This window comes from Hemicordylus capensis, chromosome 6 (assembly GCF_027244095.1).
Source record: "Hemicordylus capensis ecotype Gifberg chromosome 6, rHemCap1.1.pri, whole genome shotgun sequence".
Classification (NCBI taxonomy): Eukaryota; Metazoa; Chordata; class Lepidosauria; order Squamata; family Cordylidae; genus Hemicordylus; species Hemicordylus capensis.
In genome coordinates this window covers 30,242,438-30,263,917 of record NC_069662.1, presented here as the reverse complement: position 1 = coordinate 30,263,917, position 21,480 = coordinate 30,242,438, and the positions used below count along the sequence as shown (strand labels likewise).

Here is a 21,480-nt window from a genome sequence, read left to right as displayed (position 1 = left end):
AATGTCTGCCTGGATGCATCCCTCGCCAGCCCAATGTCCAACTGAAAGACCAAGACAAAGTATGGGTGCATAGAGCCTCATTTCTAAAGCTACTGAGGCTCTTCTCATGATCAGTGAGAAGATCCTCTAGGGGGGTTAGCGGGGAGAGCGGGCTTAGCCCGCTCTCCTTGCAAACGAGCAGGGCGGCAGCCCTGGGTGGCCAAGTCGGCTGCCCACACAACTTCGGCTCCGTTAGGGAGCCAGCATGGGCTGGGAGGATCGGGGGCCACATGGCCTCCAGAAGCTCCAGCATGCCCTGCACGAGTGTGCAGGACATGCTGGAGAGACCTTTTCAGCCTCCCGGTGGGGGTCTCCTTGTGAGTCACCGCGGCGCGGAGCCACACTGCTGCAACTCATGATTGCAAAAACCAGGTTTAAGCACCAGGCTACTTAAGCGGGTGACCCGCTTAAGAACCACCGGGCTCGCAGCCAAGCCCAGTGGTTCTCACGATGGTAGAAAATCGGGCTAGCGGATTTTCTACCATTGTGTGAATAGTCTCATTGTTTTAAACATATATTTCCTGCAATGATATACTACTACTTTTTTTGCTCTCTTTTTGGTGCTGTCCCCGCCCCTGTTTTTCTTATATAACTATGATGGCTGCAAGAGGAGAAGGATGTTTGCAGACATAGTTGTATTATGACAGTACCTTACAAGGATAAGTGATTGCATTGAATTACAAGGAGCTTGAATCTTTTTGATGAATGCTACTGATTAAAACTACACCATAGTCAAAATGTGTCTTTATTATTATTATTTCTCTATGTAAACCGCTTTGGAAACTTTTCTTGAAAAGCGGTATATAAATATGTGGTGTTGGTGGTGGTGGTTTGTGTTAAATAATTATAAAGAATCTCCATGGACTATATGATAAGATGTCAAGTTTAATGAGGAACATCAATTTGCTTGTTTATGTTAAAAGATTGTGAATAATTCCCATGGAGCAAATGGTATTCTTTGGAGTTCTTTGAGAATCATCCTTTGGGACTCTTCTTGAATTCTTCAAGAAAAGGACTTTTTCATATATTCTAATGTATGACCTTGATATTCATGATTGTGATCTTATAAGTTGGTGTTATATGGAGTAAATGCATTGTATTTATTATTGCATGTGACATATTTCCTTGTGTAGTGAAGACATAAGATTGTGGATTAATATAGTTCATTGTATTTTATTGAATATTATATACTAATATACTATATACTATTATTTTATTATTTTACTTTATTTCTGATTTTTAAATGTATTTGATTATTATGCAGATTGAGGAGTAGATTACATACTGGAGTTCTTTCTTTTTGATCAGGTTTATTCTTTGGGACCCTGTAAGGTTTTCTGTGGACACAAGGACCTAAGACATTTCCAAATATTATCGTTTATGATTCTCACATTTTCAGTTGTGGACACCCAAGCAAGCCCAAACACATACAAGTAATGTATCAATAATGCTGATTACCTGGACCCTGTGATCCTCTCATGGCAGCTTATGTTCAGACAGCAACAAGTTACTCAAGGGCTGTATTCACACATAAGGAGGAACTGCAGTTGAAGGGGGCAGAGGTTCCATGAACGTTATGTGCGAATGCAGGCAAATGCAGTTTGGCATAGCAACAGATCTGAGGTTTCATATTTCTGACTCCAATCTGAACCCTTGGGTTGTAGTGACTTTTGTCACTGCAACCCGAGGTTGGACACAACCTGCATTGCGTCTAAATGCAGAACCGCAGGCTGCACCCCCTGGAGTAATTTCCTCCCTCAACTCCAGCATTGATTGGCTAGGTTGGCTGTCCTTCAAAGAAGAAGGAAGCCCTCACACCCACTTCTCCCTCCTCTCTGCAGCTCTTCATTACATTTGGATTCTGATGGGAGAGCAGGGGAAGCATGGAGGAGAACCGCAGACTCAGCATTACATGTGAATGCAGCCTATGTCTTTCCACGGATTACAGTTGGAAGCCTTTCATTTCCCATATACCACTGTTAATCCATCTAAAATGCTGCAGTGCTCTCATTTTACCAAACTGCTTACCTGGCTGGAAAATAAATAATGGCTCAGAGTTGTCACTTATTGACACAGGACACATAAGATAGATCCCTACACACTAAGCATTATTCTTGATAACCCTAACCCAACAGTGCTGATACCTTTTTCCTCCCTGGATAGACTATAATTAGCTCATCCTTTTAATGTCCTTTTTTCAGTTCATAAAGATCTTTATAAAGAACATGTTGTATTGTCATTAGGAAAGTGTCAGGTGGCTAATCTTGGGGGATTTCTGCATGGTTCTGCAATATCCATCCCAATATAGTTCTTCTGTCCTGTAGTACTACTTCTTAGTTAAGCTTGTTTGACAAAGGATAGGGCATTTTCTTGTTCTATGGCCAAGATGACCAGTGTGCTTGCCATTGGTTTTAGGAGAGTCAGGCTTTTTGGACCCGAGATGACAGGTGTGCTATGTCCACGCATGTTTCCAAGATATCATGAGGTGCTTTTTCAGATTGAAATGTCAAACAATGACACATCAGGACACTTCCCCAATTTAGTCTATATTTTGCTTTGAGTACATTAGGACAGAACATTTTCAAACCACAATGTTTGCATGAGTTTTGATTAAAACACTTATGATATGACTTTTGTGAGTTTTATTTATGCATATCCAGGAATTGACCAATGGGTCGATATGTCAAAAGGGGTGACAAACTGAATTATAGGTCACCCATGGTGTAGACCAATATTTATTAGCAAGAGTGGGAAGCAAGGTTGTGGGGGTGGCTTCACAATCAAGCTTAAAAAGAGGGGTTATTAGAAATTGGGGAGAAGGGCGGAGAGAAGAGATGAGAAAAAGAGGAAGGAAAGGAGAGAGGCCAAGCGAGTCAAGAGGAATCTGAACAGCGAAGCAACCACAATGCATATCTGTGAAGAACAGGAAGAGGTAGTATAAAAATATCTAACCATTAACTTTTGATTTTAACCATAGGAAACTCTGTTAGGTGTTTGTGGTGTATTGATTGAACTTAAAACCTGTCTCTGATTTTTATTAACGGAATACTGTTAGGATTTTAGGAAAAAATAAATACTGTTACTTTTTCATTCCTTGTCTGTGTGCTTTCATGAATTCTGAGGGGACAAAACTTAAGCAAGGCATTAGCAAGAGCCTGCCCTTTGAGAACTACTGAGTTTTCTATTCCTCATATGTGAAGGGAGAAGTATCTCATTTTTCTTACAAGCTGCCTTGATATATTTGTTGTAGGCAACATACAAATATGTAAAATAAAATAGTCAACTTCAGGAATAGACAAGGAGAGGAGATTTTTAATAAACAAGGATGAAGGATAAAAAATAATGTAGTAAAGGAATCTGTGTGATAGAATTAATTTTTGCTACATATTGAAATGCTTATAGCCCAAGAATAAAAATGCACCGAGACAATCTCTGAGATAAACAGTCATAGAAGGAAAGGAAAAGGTTGTGCCTTCGAGTCAGTGTTTCCTCCTGGTGACCACAGTCATAGGTGAATATAAAGGTCAAGTTTTACAGAACAAACCTGCAGATTTTTTAGAGGAACATTCAAAATCTAACAGTTTCCACAATGCAGTCTTTAAATCTTTGTTTCTTATGCTGTAGATGAATGGATTCAGCATAGGTGGAATTATTGTATATATCACAGAAACAACTATTTTCAGATTGGGGATACTGTTTTTGGAAGGCTTCATATAGATAAATAAGGAAGAGCACATAAAGAGAGAAACAACAGTGAGGTGGGGAAGGCATGTGGAGAGGGCTTTTTTTTTACCCTGCACCGAGCGGATTCTGAGCACCGTAGCAAAGATTTTCATGTAAGTTAAAATAATAAAGATAGAACCTCCTATGACAAAACTACAACCAACTTCAAGAAACCCAGCTTCAACTAGATAAAAATCAGAGCAGGAGAGCTTTAATAATTCTGGGACCTCACAGAAGAATTGGTTGACGATATTGGAGCAGAAGGAGATTGCAAAAGTGCCCCCAGCATGTAGTATAGCAATGAGTAGCCCACAGATCCATGCACTGACTGCCATCCTCTGGCAGGATTTTTTGTTAATAATTGCCTCATATCGTAGTGGATTGCAGATGGCAACATACCGGTCATATGCCATTATTATCAAGAGGGTAAAATCCGATCCAGAAAAGAGCATAAAGCAGTAGACTTGAGCAACACAACCAGAAAACGAAATGATGTTGCTATCCATGAGGGAATTGACCATGGATTTGGGCACTATGACAGAAACGGTGCCAATATCCAGCATGGCCAGGTTCATCAGGAAAAAGTACATGGGGGTGTGGAGGTGATGATCAAGGGCAATGGCAATGATAATGAGAAGATTCCCTGTCACTGCTGTCAGATATACTGCTAGGAATACCAAGAAGTGTAACATCTGTAGTTCTCGGATCTCTGAGAATTGCAGGAGCTGAAAATCAGACATGGAGGTAAAATTAGACATTTGTTGCTCCAGTTCCATACTAACTGTGGGAAGAAGAAAAGAAGATATTGAGATCTACCAATACAAATACACCAAAAATTTCAACATGTTTCTACTCACTGAAGAATTTCAGTCCAACAGGTAAAATATTGTTGAGTAATGAGAATGGGAAACCATATGGTGACACAAACAAACATGCCCATGCAAGATATTAATCAACTAACACCATAAGTCATTTAATTGCTTGGAAGAGAAAGATAAGACTCTTTTAGTTCTGTTTTCTCTTCCAGTCTTTTTCATCTTTGCCTCCTTTCTCGGCCTTTGGGTACTTGTGCTGTATGCTGTGCTGTTAATTGAAATGGCAAGGAATGAGTCTTTATTAAGAAATCGTCATAGGGTCATGAACAGCATAGATCAGACAGAAGTATTCATATCACTAGATGGAGGGAGAAGGCAAAGGAATGCATTTATTAATGATTAAGCACCATTGAAATCAAAGTATTTTAAATACTTTAATATTTAATAATCATCTATTTTTAAATTGTTTTAATTATGTTTTATTTCATTGTACCATGCCTTGGGATGTATGTGTTAGGCAGTTTATAAATGTGATGATTAAATAAATAAACAAAATTATCTGCAGTTATTTGGGGTTAATCTATCTCTCAGCCACCCACAAACTGATTTAGTGATTATCCACACAGAAAATATACTCTACGTCGGCATCCAGGAGACAGGAATTCGTGTGAGTCTGGCAGTACATTTTTTTGAAATGCTGCATACATATGTATTGTCATCAGTACATCTCTATATTCTGCTCATCCAAGCAGAATTTGCTTTGGCCCTTCAAACTTCTAAATCCTTGGTCTGTATTTACACAACACAGGTGTGCCCGTATTTGAATACAGGCATCTCATCTACCAGGCAGATGCTCACACATTTCACAGTCACAAAGCATTGCCTGACTAACTGCATTCACTGTTCCATGCAAATCTGTTGTGAAGATAAAAAGCGTGTGTGTGTTTGTGTGTTTGTGTGTGTGTGTGGTGGCGGGGTGGGGTAAAATGTCAAGAATTTGTTCTTAGGTCCTTTTTCTATAATTTTTGCTTACAGACTGCTTCAGCTCTGGTGCTTTGTGCCTGCACTATCCAATTGGACAATGCATAGAATAAGTCTGAATGATGATATATCCCTCAGATTTGGATGTTAAATTACACCATAGTTTGATTTAATTAACGTTGTAACATGAAAATTCCTAAAAATATTCTAGGCTTTATATAGACACATACATTGAGATGTGTATGCACTTTCCCCCAAAAATGGTCCTTCTCTTCTCTAAAGTTATAAATGACTTACTTTTCTTTTGGCTTCTGATTACTTCCTCTCATCACTATCCGTTCAGTAATTCAGTAACTATAGATGCTTTCCTACCTTTTTTGCAGCAGTGATAAAATTGTCTGCACTGACAGTAAGACTGTGTCAACACATCTTTTTAAATATGTGTTTTCTCTCCCTGGAGACCTATGTAGTCTTGGGAATCTAGCAAGATCTAGTAGTAGGCATACACAAAATATCAACTCTTTTCATCTGTGTTTTCATTAGTAGAGTTGGCAGTCTCCACCACCCCCTGCACCCTATATGGGAGTTATGGGCCCAGAAATGGGATTTTCTGTACACCCTTGGCACCCCTACAGACATGCCTAAGCTGGCCTGGCCTGACCAGTGTTTAAGAAGGTCCAGGAAGGAAACAGTGGTTACCACTGAAGCTAAGAGTAACCTAGGGAGTCAGTTAAGGACAAAGCACCCAAAGAAAGATTTCCCGCATTGAAACTCTAAAACACTTCTGAGACTTTAAAACTAAAACAGTCATGGCTTCTTGCCCATCCCTGCATGTACTCTGCACGTACTTGCCTTCTTGTCCTGGATGCTTTAGTCACTCAGCCATCCTTCTTGGATCTTTCCAAGCTTTAAAGCCAACAGATCAAAATTCCAAAAATCCACACTCTGCTTTCAAAATAATCCCGTCTTCCTGTCTAGCTATTCTAAACCCATTGTTTTTTGGATCCCTGTAGAAGGCCATTCCCATTAACCATTTACCACAGAAGGCCCTCTCCAGCATGAAGTATTTTGTGTCTATTGAGTATCCCTTTTCTCTTTTTATCTATAAAACATCCAGCCAAGACTCCCAAACTGGCAGCCTCTAGAATCCATCCCAAAGGTTGTTGTCCTTCTGCTTTACCATCATCACATTCAGGAGGATCTGACCTCATAAAAGCAGAGATTTTAGCCGGCACGACAAAGCCAAAAGGATCACAACAACAGCTACCACAACATGTCAGCTTCAGTAAGCCTGTCATCAATGGATCAAGCATCCGTAGAACATATCTGGTCTTTTCCCATTTCTCCTACTGGGATGGAGACCAAAAGTGGGGGGGAACAGGGATTGAAGCTTTGTTCCAGGTGGGGAGAGCAAGAAGATGTGGAGTAACAGTCTGCTGAACCTCACTCACTTGCCAGTGAAGGTCCATAGATTACATGACAAGCAGAAATGGCAGAATGTGGTCTACAACCAGTCCATCACTTGCCTACTGCACAGTGGTGAAATGAGGTCTAGGTCTTCTGGTGAGAGGCCAGACCAAGAGACGTTTAGTCCAGCTTGTTATAGCCGTACTTGCAAGGGACACCTTAGAAAGCTGCATTTGTTTGCTACTTTAAAAAAAGTAAGTTGTATTACTTTACTTGGCATTTATATTCCATTTCTGTAGCTGGTCATGGAACAAAATAAAGATATGAATCTCTACTTATGTAGTCCAGCAGACAAAGAGAAATTTAGTGCAGCAGGAGGAGGCGGTGAATGAGTCAACTCTCTCCCCTGAAATGAGAGGGTGGCGGGGAAGAGAGAGGGGGGGGAGAGGGAGGGAGAGGGAGGGAGAGGGGGAGACAGAGAGATGAACCATCATGAACCCTGAGAGAGAAATCCAAATACTTCCTGAAGTCCTGGTGAGCCACCACCAGTCAGAATAGACAATGCTGCTCTAGATGGACCTATGGTCTGACTCAGTAGGGAGAGGGCTTTTTTGGTGGTTGCACCCCATTTATGGAATAGCCTCCTCAGTGAGGTTCACTTGGCTTCATCACTTTGTTATTTTAGATGCCAGATAAAGACCTTTTTGTTCACTCAGGCATTTTAAAATTTGATTTTTAATTTTCATTTTTAAAACAGATTTGAAAAATGTTTTACATTGTTATGTATTGTGGAGTGTGTGTGCGCACGCACGTGTGTGTTTTGTGATTTCATGTGTTACATGTTTTTACTTAAACTCCACTTTAAGGAGCTTTACAACAGCATGTGAGCCTCTGGCAGATGGGAAGCCTGTATTGAGATAGCATCATCCCTGATTCACCTGCATTCCGTTCTCCATGTTCATCTTGTCAATACAAACCAAACTCCTTCTTGTGTGTGTGGGGGGGGGGATATATTGCCAAGCCTTTGTTCCCAAGACCTTATGCATGCGATTTTGTTTAAGAAATTGTTCTTTTCTCTTTAAACGTTAAACTCACTTCCTTTTGGGACATCTGATTCCTTTGCTCCATCACGGAGTATTTGTTCAATCATACATCATATTTTATAGCTGCTCTCCTGCCCTTTTTGAGGTAGTGAAAGTTCTGTCTGCTCTTGCAGCAAGAATTTGTCCCCACAGCTTTTAAAAATACCTGCTTTATATCCATGGAGACCTTAAGGTCATTTACACCTTAAGAGATTTTTATATCAGAATATTCCTCCTATATTAAGGGCAACAGAGAGATTCAGAAGTCTAGGTTCTTGTTCAAATCTTGGCTGCTCAATTACCAATTGGACCCAAGGACCCAAGAAAACGGATCACATAATTATAAAATTCAAATTTATTCTCACCAAGCCTTGACAGCAGTAGAAAGCACAGCAATCTTGTAGTCACAGTTGTGTCTGTGCATATGATACAAAGGAAGAAGCACCTGGAACTGTCTAGCTGGCTGGTACTCTCTTCTTTTCCCCTTTCTTCCTTTTTTCTCCCCCATGTTTTCCATCTTATATACCCCTCCTTTGTCACCCTTCACCTCCTTAATTCACCCCTTGTTGATCAGCTAATCACTGGTCAATGTTTCTGATACATTTTGTTAATTGGTTGAGAACAGACCACTCTATTAATTGATGTAGATTGGTGTAGGTTCACATCAATTGAATTAGCTCAATTGAATACACTGGTACAAACTACCTGGAACTTTTTAAACAACCACTTTCAAGGCTATGTTGCTCTTTTGATACAAAAAGGGATTTTTGTGATTTAGCTTATGAAACAATCCACACCCACATGATCCGCTCTGCTCTGGGCAGCACAAAAAAAAGAGAGCCCTGACTGAGTGCTATCTTGGTTCCTCCTACCTGGGCAACACAGATTTCTGGAGAATGGGAAAATGCAGCTGGCCTCCAAAGATCCCTAAATGCACTCTGTGAGGAGTGTGGTGCACTGAGGGATTTCCCCTCAAGCTGGGCGCTCTAGGCCCCCAGCTCTCTGTCTGCTTGGGCTGTGTGCAGCCCAAGCAGACACACAACCAGGGACCTGGGTAAAAGGGCATGCTCACACCCTTTTACCTAGGTAAAAGACTAGGGGAAATTCCTGGGCCAGCTGGAGAAGTAGCCCATAACTGGGGTGCTGTGCTCCCCGACCCCTTTGCAGCCCCAAGATGCACCTTTGGTCCTGCTGTCTGTGTGCCGAAAGGATTCATTTTAGGTTTGTGTAGGTGGGCGTGTTTTGTCTGGGGCCCAGCCTGCTAAGGTCTCTCCCTTCCCCATCCCTTTTTATTGTTTGGGTGGGTGGGTGCCTGACTGGTGCCCACCTGCCATCCTCCCAGCTTTTGAGTCCCAGTGTCAGACTTGTTGACAAGTCTCCCAGCTGTTGAGTCCCTTGGCCAGACTTGGCAGCTGTTGCTGGATGGTTCCTCTCATTCCCACCAAGCTGCATCCAGAGTGAGAGGGTGTTCTCCATGGCTGAGGTCATGGTGATGCCACATTGCACATGGATGGATGCTGATATAGTAAAGTGGCTGGTTTTCCAGAAGACCAACCTCCCCCTGCTGGGCTATCCCAAGCTGACCATGGAGGCTGAGTGACTCATGGTCACCCCCACCCTCTGCAATACCACTGGCAGCTTTCCTCACCCTGGCCAACCCCAAACCCAGATGTGTCACATTCTGCCCTTTAGTGCTGCTGTCATGCACATATGTCAGCATCATGGCTAATGATGAGATGATGTACTAGTGTCCTGACCCAGCACCTAACTGAGGCAATGATATTATCCAGACACAGGCAGGCAGGCAGGTAGGGATGTATGCTTCCATTGGAGAAGAAGAAAGTAAGAGAACTTCTTCTCATGGTACACTTTGTTTCTTGTCAGACCATTGGTCCATCAGGCCATGACTGCTCTGTCCTCCTGTCTCTCGTCTGCTCTGTTTGATTTTTTTTTTATTTCAACATGCTTGGTGTGGTATTGCTTGCTGTTAACTATCTGGTTTTGCAGGATCTCAGATTGTCAAGGGCAGAACTGGAGTGCCTGCCTTCCGTCCTTGAGTTGTGATTTGGTCTTTTTGTGAGATGGTGTTGTGGCGAGAAATGGAAAGTGTCAGCTCAGCTCTATGTGTCTTTCTATAATATTTCTTTGTTTTTGCTTGATGAGCTCCATGTCTGCCCTTGAGACTAAATTGGGCTTCACTCACTGATCTGGTGGTCTGCTCTGCAATCTGCTTTCTGCATTGCAAGGTATGCTCAATTAGAATGTGGCTGAAGATGTTGTTCTAGTTGAACTTATGGCTGTGCTTGCTGGCTGCTAATTGTGCAGCTGTTGCAATGCTGTAATCACCAATTTTTTTTGTCCAGTCATGAATCACATTTTTTGATGCTCCTTTGCCAAGGCAGTGAAAGGTGTGTCTGTCTTCTCTGGAAGTAAGAGTTTGTCATCACAGCTTTATTATTTCCTTTACATCCCTGAAAACTTTGGTGAATCTGGCACAACCCACTCCTATAAGCACATAGAGAGAAAATAAATCTCTCATCTGTGTTTTTGTGAACATAATTGGCAGAAGCTGGTGTGTGTGTGTGTGTGTGTGTCTGTCTGTCTGTCTGTCTGTGTCTGTGTAACTGAGAATGCTGAGCACTCATAACAACAGAACACAGCATCTTTGGAAGAGCCATTGCTTACTGGTAGAGTGAATGCTTTTCATGCAAAAGATTCTGGGTTCAATACCTGGCATCTCCAGAATGAGCTGGGAAAGATCTCTGTCTGAGATCCTGTGGATTACTAGCCTATATAGATCCACAGTCTTGCTTTGTATTAGCAGATGTATATATTAAATTGTCTCTGCTTCAAGTATGCTCTCCTTGTTGAAGAACAATGTTTTGGCCAGGAATGTAGTATGGTGCATGTTGACAAATTCAAAAATCAATATAATTGTTTCAGACTAGCCCTCTTTATTGGTTTCATGAACACACTGCGGAGAGATCCAGATTATACCCACTGTCAGGCTTGACATCAGACTGCTTGAATGGAGGCTGTGTAATAAAATGTTCTATAGCTAAAAATTCTCTATGAGCAATTGGGAATCTTGTGAGTGACAGGTTCATTATCACACTTATATAGCTTACATATGTAGAATTCAATTCCCACTACACCTCATGACAATAACTGAATTACCCTAAGAATAAATTGTCCTAACACATACAACATGAAAAACAAATTGCCTCCAGATCCTGGAAGGAAGACCTAGAAAATATTGCATGCAACTATACATCACAAGTCTGATCAGCACAACTTATCCCCTTAGCTAAACAGGGTCCACCCTGGTTGCATATGAATGGGAGACTTGAAAAGTGTGAGAACTGCAAGATATTCCTCTCTGGGGATGGAGCCACTCTGGGAAGAGCAGAAGGTTTCAAGTTCCCTCCCTAGCTTCTCCAAGATAGGGCTGAGAGAGATTCCTGCCTGCAACATTGGAGAAGCCACCGCCAGTCTATGAAGACAATACTGAGCTAGATAGACCAATGGTCTGACTCAATATTTTCATTATTAATATTATTATTATTTTATTTATTTTATTTCTATACCGCCCTTCCAAAAATGGCTCAGGGCGGTTTACACAGAGAAATACTGAATAAGATGGATCCCTGTCCCCAAAGGGCTCACAATCTAAAAGAAATTTAAGATAGACACCAGCAACAGTCACTGGAGGTACTGTGCTGAGGGAGGATAGGGCCAGTTACTCTCCCCCTGCTAAATAAAGAGAATCACCATGTTAAAAGATGCCTCTTTGCCAAGTTAGCAGGGGCATATAGCAAAGTGAAGGCTATGAAAATCAGTTTCACTGTCCAATGGAACAAAGCATGGTCCAACTGCTTTTTATAATGCAGGCTTATCTTCCCACCACTCATGAAGCTAAATGTCCAGTTGTTCTCATTCCAAGAAAATAAGTCTCTACTTCTGCTTGGGGAGATGATGATCTTGTTGACTTGTAGAAGAAAAGTTATGGGGTTGTTGACAACAATTTTGTTTAAACAACAACAACAAACAAACCACAGCCCCCGCCAATACCTTTGTTGTGGTGGCCTCCACTTCAACTGCATCCTTGATCACAGCTGCTGGGATCTCTACCCCAATGGCCAGTCGATGTCAAAATGACATGGATCAAGCTACCACAAAATAGCATTCAGAAGTCCAAGTTGTTTAATGTAGGCTCAGACAATCCTACAATGGAATATTCCCATAGGGTTAGAAGTATAACCTCTGCATTTAGTGGGGAATACATTCCATCAGTGGTTGATCTGTAAGCCAAAGGTTATACCCTTCTGGGCCCCTATGCAGCAGCTTCCCATGGACAGCATAGAGATAACACTCCCCAGGGTGATCCAGAACTCAGGCACAACTTTCTCACTGGGCACAGGCCCCATGCAGCCCTTCTTTCTTCTTGATGTCTCATTGAATTCAATCTCCCATTTGTTTTGCAGCTGACATATATTGGGAGGCAGTTGGAGAACTGATGTAGAAAGTCTACATTTTCCACATATGACAAATACTGAAGTCACCAATGTCTGGAGTAGGGAAGTCTGATTTACTTTCTGCCTTGTCATTGCTAATTGAAGGTTTTTCCCCTTTCCCCCATGTAAATGAAAAGCCGCAAACAGATACACAATAGATGCTTACAAATGAAAAGTAGAACATGTCTTCTTATGAGGGAACCTCAAATGCAGTAGCTTTGAGAGAGCAGTCTTTATGTCCTTGTTTCTCATGCTATAGATTACTGGGTTCAAGATGGGTGGAACAAAGGAATATATCACAGTTAATACCAAGTCCAGATAAGAAACAGTGTTAGAGGGAGGATTTAGGTAGGTCATGAATCCACTGATCATGAAGATGGAGACTACAGTAAGGTGGGGAAGGCAAGTGGAAAAGGCCTTTTTTCTTCCTTCCAGAGAGGGGATTCTCAGCACTGCAGTGAAGATCTGCACATAAGTTACAATGATGAAGATAAAACAACCTAACAAAAGTCCAGCACTGATCCCAAGAACCCCAATTTCAATTAAGTACGAGCCAGAGCATGCAAGCCTAAGTAGTTTGGGGATTTCACAGAAAAACTGATTGATAACATTAGAGCAGAAGTGAGACTGAAAAGTGCCAACAGTGTGTAGCATTGCATAGAGAATGCCAGCCATCCACGCACCAACAACCATTTGTTTGCACACTTGCCTGTTCATCACCATTTCATATTGCAAGGGATTGCAAATGGCAACATACCGATCATATGCCATAATTGTAAGAAGGTAGAAATCTGATATAGCAAAGAAGACAAACAATAGGACTTGAGCCACACATCCAGAATAAGAGATGTTTCTGGTATTCATGAGGGAATTGGCCACAGATTTAGGGATAATGACTGAAACAGAGCCAAGGTCCAGCATGGCCAAGTTCATCAGAAAGAAGTACATGGGTGTATGTAGGTGGTTATCAAAGGCTACTGCAGAGATAATGAGAAGATTCCCTGTTAGAGTTGCCAGGTATATTAACATGAATACAAAGACATGTAAAAGCTGCAGTTCTCGGACCTCTGAGAATTCCAGAAGCAGAAAGTCAGACACAGAAGACTGATTATCCTTTTGAAACACATTACTAAGATGCATGGTGTCTCTGTAAGAAAAAAGAAGGAGGTTGCAGGCAGGTAAATGTGTTGACAAATTCTTCATTCTTATTTTTCACAGCCATGATACAAGTGATAGCACTAATGAAATTTAGCCCAGTCTTTTAAAAATCATTTTATTTTGGGGTGATTGAATATGAATGGAGATGTTTGATTGGGAGCAGTAACAGAAGAACCCATAAAGGAGGACTGATAGTTCCCAATATTATGAAGTATGCCATCTTTCATTCTTGAAAGTAATGTGTCAGTGGCTAAAAAGAAATGGTGTTAATATGAGTTTGTAATCCAAAAACACATTTAAAATGTAAACTCATAACGGAGAGGAAAAGACATGCACATAACATAAAGGTGTACATATATTTAAAGTTACATTATCATGATTCCCACTCCAAAAAACCCACAAACCTTCTTTTCTTTTCTTCTTTTAAATAAAGAGACTTGCTCTGTTCATTATTGTTTACTATGACTTCTTTGACATCCTTGTCTTCTATTGAAAGTGATAATCCTCCAGCCTTGCATAGCGGTGGGCTGAGGCTACACTACTCATATTCCCATATAACATAAAGTCCCTCCTGGAGAGAAACAGAAAGGTTATTCACACCATCAAAAACTGTGCTCTACCCGAGTTTGGGAGCTTTGTGTGCTCCCAATTTTCAGTTGTGTGTAAGCAAGGGAGAAAAACCTGGGTGGAAGTGATTGTGTGGAAGCAAGTGGAAGGAAAAGCTACATTTTCCTCTTACCTTGCTTCCACACAGTCATTTCTCACAGCCAAGACTCCCTTCCTAAGACCTCTCTAGAGTTAACACTCATACACTGTTTGAGCTACAGTGCTTCGTATCTGCACTACCAGACTGGACAGTGAACAGAATCACTCTGAATGAGGGTAGATCCTTGAGATTGTGGCGCTGAATTTCACCACAGTTGGATTTAATTCACTGTTAAAAAGGCAAATACCTTAAGATACCCCCATCTTCATATTGGCACATGCATTGAGATTTATGCCAATTTGTCTGAGAAATTTGGAAATGGCTCTTTTGTTATCTAGGATCATAAATGACTTACTATTCCTTTGGCTTCCAATGCACTCCTCTCATCACTGAATGTCTGTTGACTTATACATGTCATTTTATTGATATTCTCCCGCCCTTTTTCAGGCAGTGAAAAGTCTGCCTGCACTGGAAGTAAGAGTTTATTAGCTCTGCTTTTTAAACAACTCTTGCCTCTCCCCGGAGACTTCATCTTAAGCATGTAGCAAAATCCAGTCACACACACACACTTTCTCCTTATCTTTCATATGTGTTTTTGCTAATATAGTTAGCAGACTTTTTTTTTTTTTTTTTTTGGCCTGTGGACGGGTACTTGAGAGTGACAGAGGACTCATAACAGCTGGATACATCTGAGGAGGGGCCATTGCTAGGAGGGGCCATTGCTCAATGGTAGAGCACATGTGGTTTTTTCCCCTATGTAAAAGGTCTGATGTTTAACACCTGACATCTCCAGGTAGGGTGGGAAAGATCTCTGCTTGAAACCTTGTAGGGATGAGGGATAATAAACTGAAGCAGAATCAAAGCAAGATGGAGGTGCTCATTCTTGGGGGTCTTTATCTGCAAGATGTGATAGAACTTCCTGTTCTGGAGAAGGTTACAATCCCCTGGAATGAAAAGGATCATAGACTGGGAGTCCACTTGGACCTGGATCTCACCCTGGCACCTCAGACTACTGAGGCTATGGCCAAGAGTCCTTTTACCAGCAGTGATTGATGTGACAACTCTGATCATTCCTTGAGGAGAATGACCTGAAAACAGTGCTACACCAGATGACAACCTCCAGGTTGGACTACTGCAATGCGCTCTATATAGAGCTGCCTTTGTACATAGTACAATTATTCCAAAATGTGGCTAAAATGCAGGAAAATTCCATTACATTAGTCCAAAATGTGGCAGCCAATTTTTTCTCTGGGGTATCCTGGAGAGACCACATTATGCCTGTTCTTAAACAGTTGCACCGGCTGCCTCTATCTATCTATCTATCTATCTATCTATCTATCTATCTGTCTATCTATCTATTTGACAATAACAACAACTATTTATATAACACTTCTCAACAAAAGTTTCCAAAGCAGTTTACATAGAGAAATAACAAATAAATAAGATAGATCCCTGTCCCAAAGGGCTCATAGTCTAAAAAGAAACCATAAGATAGACACCAGCCACAGTCACTGGAAGTACTGTGCTGGGGTGGATATGGCCAGTTACTCTCCCCCTGCTAAATAAAGAGAATCACCACATTAAAAAGGTGCTTCTTTACCCAGTTAGCAGGGGACAGATTTAAGTAGGTGAGGATATGCTGAATATGATAATGTGGGTATGGGTTGGCAACAGCCTATAAGATGGCCCTCCTATAAGATCTCCTTAAATGAAGAGTGATAACAATCACATAGTTGTGACTATGGTTAGAGGAAGTGTCATGGGGGTGTTTGGGGGTGCAGATTCTTTCCTGGGAATGGGCGACATAATTGTATTATGTGGGAACTGTAAACATATTTCCATCAACTGATTTGCAAGTAGAGTCTCTCTTTACATTTATTATTTCTACATAAACAGACATTGACTCATCCTTCTTATTTCCCCCAATGCTGGCCACAAGCCCTTTTCCAAGGAGAATACTTAATATTCTTCATAAAGATCCCTGATGAGTTACCATGAGTCAATTAAAACAATGGCAATATCTAATTAAAATGCATGCTTCTGATTTCCTGATTATTCTATATGTAGTCCAAAGCAGGTGAGTCAGAGGACCTGAAGAATCAGAGGACCAATCTTGCATATCTAAGTTTATAACCTTGCAACTATTTGGGCATAGTTCAGGCATGGACTGAAAGAACATGAGATAGCAACTTTACATAAGGTAAACAGATCAGTACTTGGATGGGAGACTATCTAGTAGCTACTAGTTCACTACCTTGTTTATTACCTTGAATAAAATGCAATAAACCTAAAATAAATGAAATTTATTGGGTAGATGTTTGTATTGGTCTTTATTTGGTTAGAAAAGTAAATCTTTGGTGAACCATATTATAGATTCATCTCAGATCCCACCATATACATTCTGGAATGTTTAATCAGATTGGAACACTAAGCAATTAATGTTCATTGATCAATAAATATAGGCATGAAAATATTTCAGATTCATATAGATATTTGCACAGATTGTGCCATCTCAATCTGTTCTGTAGCAGAGCTCACTTTGAACAAGGCTGTGGCTTAGGTCCCCCAAACCAAAGCCAACTGTTCATAAGTTCCATAGCATAGGGTGTTTAAGGATCTAGTCTCGACCTTCAAATAATTTATCTATAAGTAAGAAATCACGCTGTTCTTGTACACCCTTCTCACAACTTGGGATGTTGGCTAGCTCTTCATTTGGCTAGGAGTTAAATTTTGAATGCATTGTATACATTGGTGAACTGTATAATAAATTCATATCTGCTGGATAGTACCGGATTTAAAAAAAAATTGATTTGATGCATGCGAATAATCGATGATCCTGATCAATAGACCTTTGGAAAATTTTAAGTTTCATTTGACCATTCCAATATGATTCCTATACGTTCTAATAGGGGAGGGGTGAAGCAAGGTTGGAGGGTGGACTGGGACAAGATCTAAAGATGCCTGGATGGAAATACTCCGATTGAGCTGATGACCTGATGATATCATCAAGCCAGCACATCTGTGTCAGCTCAGTGAGGCAAGGCTGCCCCAAAGAGAGTAATAACAGGCCTGTCTTCAAGGGGCACCTATTCTCAATCAGGGCAGCTTTGACTCACCAAACAGCCATGGCTGTAGGAGAGGTAAGGAGCAGGTGGCCCTGGGGACACCTGCAACCCCTATACATTCACCTCCTTGCCCTATTCAATAGAGACTGTGCCCCTGACTAGGGCTCCCTTTTAGAGACAAGGTGTCCTGTCAGATAAAACGTGGAGCCACTGAAACTTCTAACCAAGCTTCCAAAAACAAGCAGAGAATTCCCTCTGCAGACAACCTGATAGCAGCGTGCTTTGTTTTGCTGTCAGTAGTTTCTTTGGCCCCTCCCTCGACCATTCACCCAATCCACAGCTGTTTCTTGACTGCTCTGTGCCAAGCCTCTTGCAACAAGCCGAGAAAAAAAGCCTGAGGTCAGTTTGGACACAACACAATGGCAAATTGAGCCACACTTAAAACAAATAAGTCAACTACACACCTTGGTTTTGCCAAAAATGAACCTCGGGTGAATTTGAGAGGGCCATTCAGACAGAAAAACACAATGGGGATTCTCAAATTCAACCAAGGATCAGCATTTCATCGGAAGCAGACCAATCAGATGGGAGAATAAATAAATAAGCAACACAGAATATGTTAGAAAAGGCTTCGCCAACCTGTGGCTCTCCGGATGTTGCTGAATTACACCTCCCAGCATACCCAGCCACAATAAATTGTCGCTGGGGATGCTGGGAATTATAGTTCAGCAACATCTGGAGGGCCGCAGGTTGGGGAAGCCTGTGTTAGAGCATTGGTGGGCAAACTTGGCCTTCCAGCTGTTGTTGAACTACAGCTCCCATCAACCCCACACAAGATTCATTGTAGCTGTAGTTCAACAACAGCTGGAGGGCCAAGTTTGCCCACCCTTATGCCAGAGTAATCTGTATGATAGAATTAATATTTGTTGACTGAAAATTGTCGGAGACAACCTGTAACATAACAGAAGAGCATACGACCCAATGTTCATATAACAATTCCTCTTGAGATGGTTTTAGAAGAATTCTCAACAACTATTAGCTTCCACAATGCAGTCTTTAGCTCTTTGTTCCTTATGCTATAGATGAATGGATTCATCATAGGAGGAATTACTGTATATATCACAGCAAAAGCTATATCAAGGCTGGAGAAAGAGTTATTGGAAGGCCTCGCATAGGTAAATAATACAGTGAACATGAACAGAGAGACAACAGTGAGGTGAGGAAGGCAGGTGGAAAGGGCTTTTTTCTGACCCTGTGCAGAAGGGATTCTGAGCACTGTAGCAAAGATCTGCATATAAGTTAAAATGATGAAGACGGAACATGCTAGGCCTAAGCTACAGCCAAGTGCCAGAAACCCAACTTCAATTAGATATAAATCAGAGCAGGAGAGCTTTAATAATTGTGGAACCTCACAGAAGAACTGATTGACAATATTGGAGCAGAAGGTGATTGCAAAAGTGCCACCAGTCTGTAATGTGCCAAAGAAAATGCCAGTAATCCATGCACTGGCTGCCATCTGAATGCAGGCTCCTTTGTGCATAATTGTCTCATAGCGTAGCGGGTTGCAGATAGCAACATATCGATCATGTGCCATTACTGTTAGAAGGATCAGATCTGATCCTGCAAGGGAAATGAAAAAGAAGACTTGAGCAACACAACCAGAATAGGAAATAGATCGACTATTCATGAGGGAATTGACCATAGATTTGGGTACCATGACAGAAATTGATCCAAGATCCAACATGGCCAGGTTCATCAGGAAAAAGTACATGGGTGTGTGCAGGTGATGATCAAGGGCAACTGCCACGATAATGAGAAGATTCCCTGTCACTGCTGTTAAGTATATTGCTAGGAACACAGAGAAATGTAAGATTTGTAGTTCTTGGACCTCTGAAAATCCCAGGAGCAGAAACTCAGATATGGATGTAAGATTCGACATTTGTCCTGGTACTCTCTCTGTTTTCCACCTGTGGGAGGAAAAGTAAAGTTTTATATTGTCTCATGTACTGTACTTTTCCAGGGAGAAGAGTTAATTAAGAAGAAGTTGAAATATTGTGTCAATGTTTTAATGGTTTTTTGGATTTTGAACCATCCAGGGACTTTTCTGTATGGGGCGATATAGAAATGTAATAAATAAATAAATAAATAAATAAATAAATGAATGAATGAATGAATGAATGAATGAATGAATGAGTCACAAAACATAGGCTATGGATGCATGTGCAAACCAACCCAAACTCATTGACTTGCTGCTCCTACAATTAAAAATTGTTACTAATCTGAAATGTATTCATAGCCATTGACCAAACATGAGAGTGCCTGATGAACTCAAGGACCAAAATATTCACATTTCTGATGTTATATACCTTCAGTTGTTCAGTGAGTAATTCTGTGCATTTGTGTTTTCCTAGAATTCCATACAGAATCCATTAAAATTTTGGCATTCTGAACTCTGAAGATAACCCATGTGAGTCAGCAGAGCTCAGTCATATGAGATTGCTCTTTTCCATCCATGTGCAAGAAAATGGCAATTTTCACATCCACAGAACAGGAGCTATGATTAATATTGTGTGACTTTGCTCATTCACCTTCGTGCTGCCCTCATATGTGAGCAGTTGTTCATGGGGATTAACTATCTGTAGCAATGTCTGCAGTAGTTCATAGAACTAGATGGATCCCTCATCATATGTCAGTTTATAGCCCTCCATCTGGGAAGTCGCTTGAAAAGTATACCTACCAGGGTTGTGCATTGTATTGAAACAATAATCATATCTGATGTGATACATGCCATACTGGGGCCTTTTTTACGGGAAACGATTCTGATGAAAAACATCCAAGATATCTGCACTAAATCTGATGCTATGCTGCTTTATATCAGCACTGCATAGACCCTATCGGAGGATAAGTGTAACTATAGGGCATGGTCATCTCCCCCCCCCCCCCCACCATGCAGCAGAAAAAGGATGCAATGTAATGAAGTTGCTTCCTACTCTGGAGTGTCCTAGAGTAAGAAGATTAAGGGGAAGGCAGCGATCTGAATAGTTGCCACTGCAGCTGCCTTCTGGGTAGTGGCTTTTGTCACAGAACCTTTAAAGATAAGCCCTTTCATCCCCACTTCAATGCATTGAGCCAATATTGATGTATTAGCCTGATGCAATGCAGACCACCACAATGTTCAAATGCATCATTCTAGGGATGTGCGGATCAACTTGAATTTGAATCAATTTGAGTGCTTCGAATTCAAATCAAATCATCTCTAAAAGGTGTTATTCCATTCAAAATCGAATCGAATTGAATCTATCCAAATAGACTCGACCTGTATGCGGGGGGCGGGGGGATGAGAGCCTGAGGCTCTGAGCCTCCTTTCAGCCTTTTTTTTTTTTTTTAAGCAAGAGACACCGGCCGGGAAATTACCTTTACTGTGAAGAGCCAGCAGTGTGGGGTGGAGGGAGGTGGAAACCCAACCTGCCATCTCCCTTCTGCCCACCAGCTGCTGCTTTTAAAAACAAGAGGAGCAGAGGGGCCTTTGAATCACTCCTGAGAGTGGTAACTGCAGAGCTTGCAGTGGTGGAGAGATGGTGACCTGATCCACCATCCCTTCCCATGGTCCGCTGGCCAGCCTGCTCACACCAGGCTAACCCTTTAAATAGCCTCTGCACATGTGCGGGGAAGCCATTTAAAGGGATAGCCTGGTGTTCTTTTAGGTAGATCAATGGAGTTTTTGTGGGTCGTTTTTGAAGTGTTTTTTGGTGGGTTAGGTCCCTGGCTCCCTGACACTGTGAGCTCTGCATTTATCGCTCTCAGGAGCAGTTCAGATGCGCCTCTGCACTTCTAGTTTTTAAAAGCAGCGGCTGGCAGGCCACAGAGGGATGGTGGGTCAGCTCGCCACTTATCCCATGTTGCCAGCTCTGCACAGTAAAGGTAAAGGTACTCAACCGCCTGGAGACATAAGTTTTGGGTGGTATAAAATATGTTAAATAAATAAATAAA

The 21,480-nt window shown here is 41.4% G+C and overlaps 3 protein-coding genes across 3 annotated transcripts; all 3 read right to left on the bottom strand.

The window, feature by feature from the left end:
- Positions 1-3,563: 3,563 nt before the first annotated feature.
- On the bottom strand, positions 3,564-4,538 carry LOC128331090 (olfactory receptor 14A16-like). The gene has a single exon (XM_053264450.1). The coding sequence runs from the start codon at positions 4,536-4,538 to the stop codon at positions 3,564-3,566; it is 975 nt and encodes a 324-aa protein (XP_053120425.1).
- Positions 4,539-12,723: 8,185 nt separating this feature from the next.
- Positions 12,724-13,668, bottom strand: LOC128331089 (olfactory receptor 14A16-like). The gene has a single exon (XM_053264449.1). The coding sequence runs from the start codon at positions 13,588-13,590 to the stop codon at positions 12,724-12,726; it is 867 nt and encodes a 288-aa protein (XP_053120424.1). The 5' UTR covers positions 13,591-13,668.
- Positions 13,669-18,475: 4,807 nt separating this feature from the next.
- LOC128331088 (olfactory receptor 14A16-like) lies at positions 18,476-19,429 on the bottom strand. The gene has a single exon (XM_053264448.1). It carries the CDS (start codon positions 19,427-19,429, stop codon positions 18,476-18,478), a length of 954 nt encoding a protein of 317 aa, XP_053120423.1.
- Between the last annotated feature and the right edge of the window lie 2,051 nt (positions 19,430-21,480).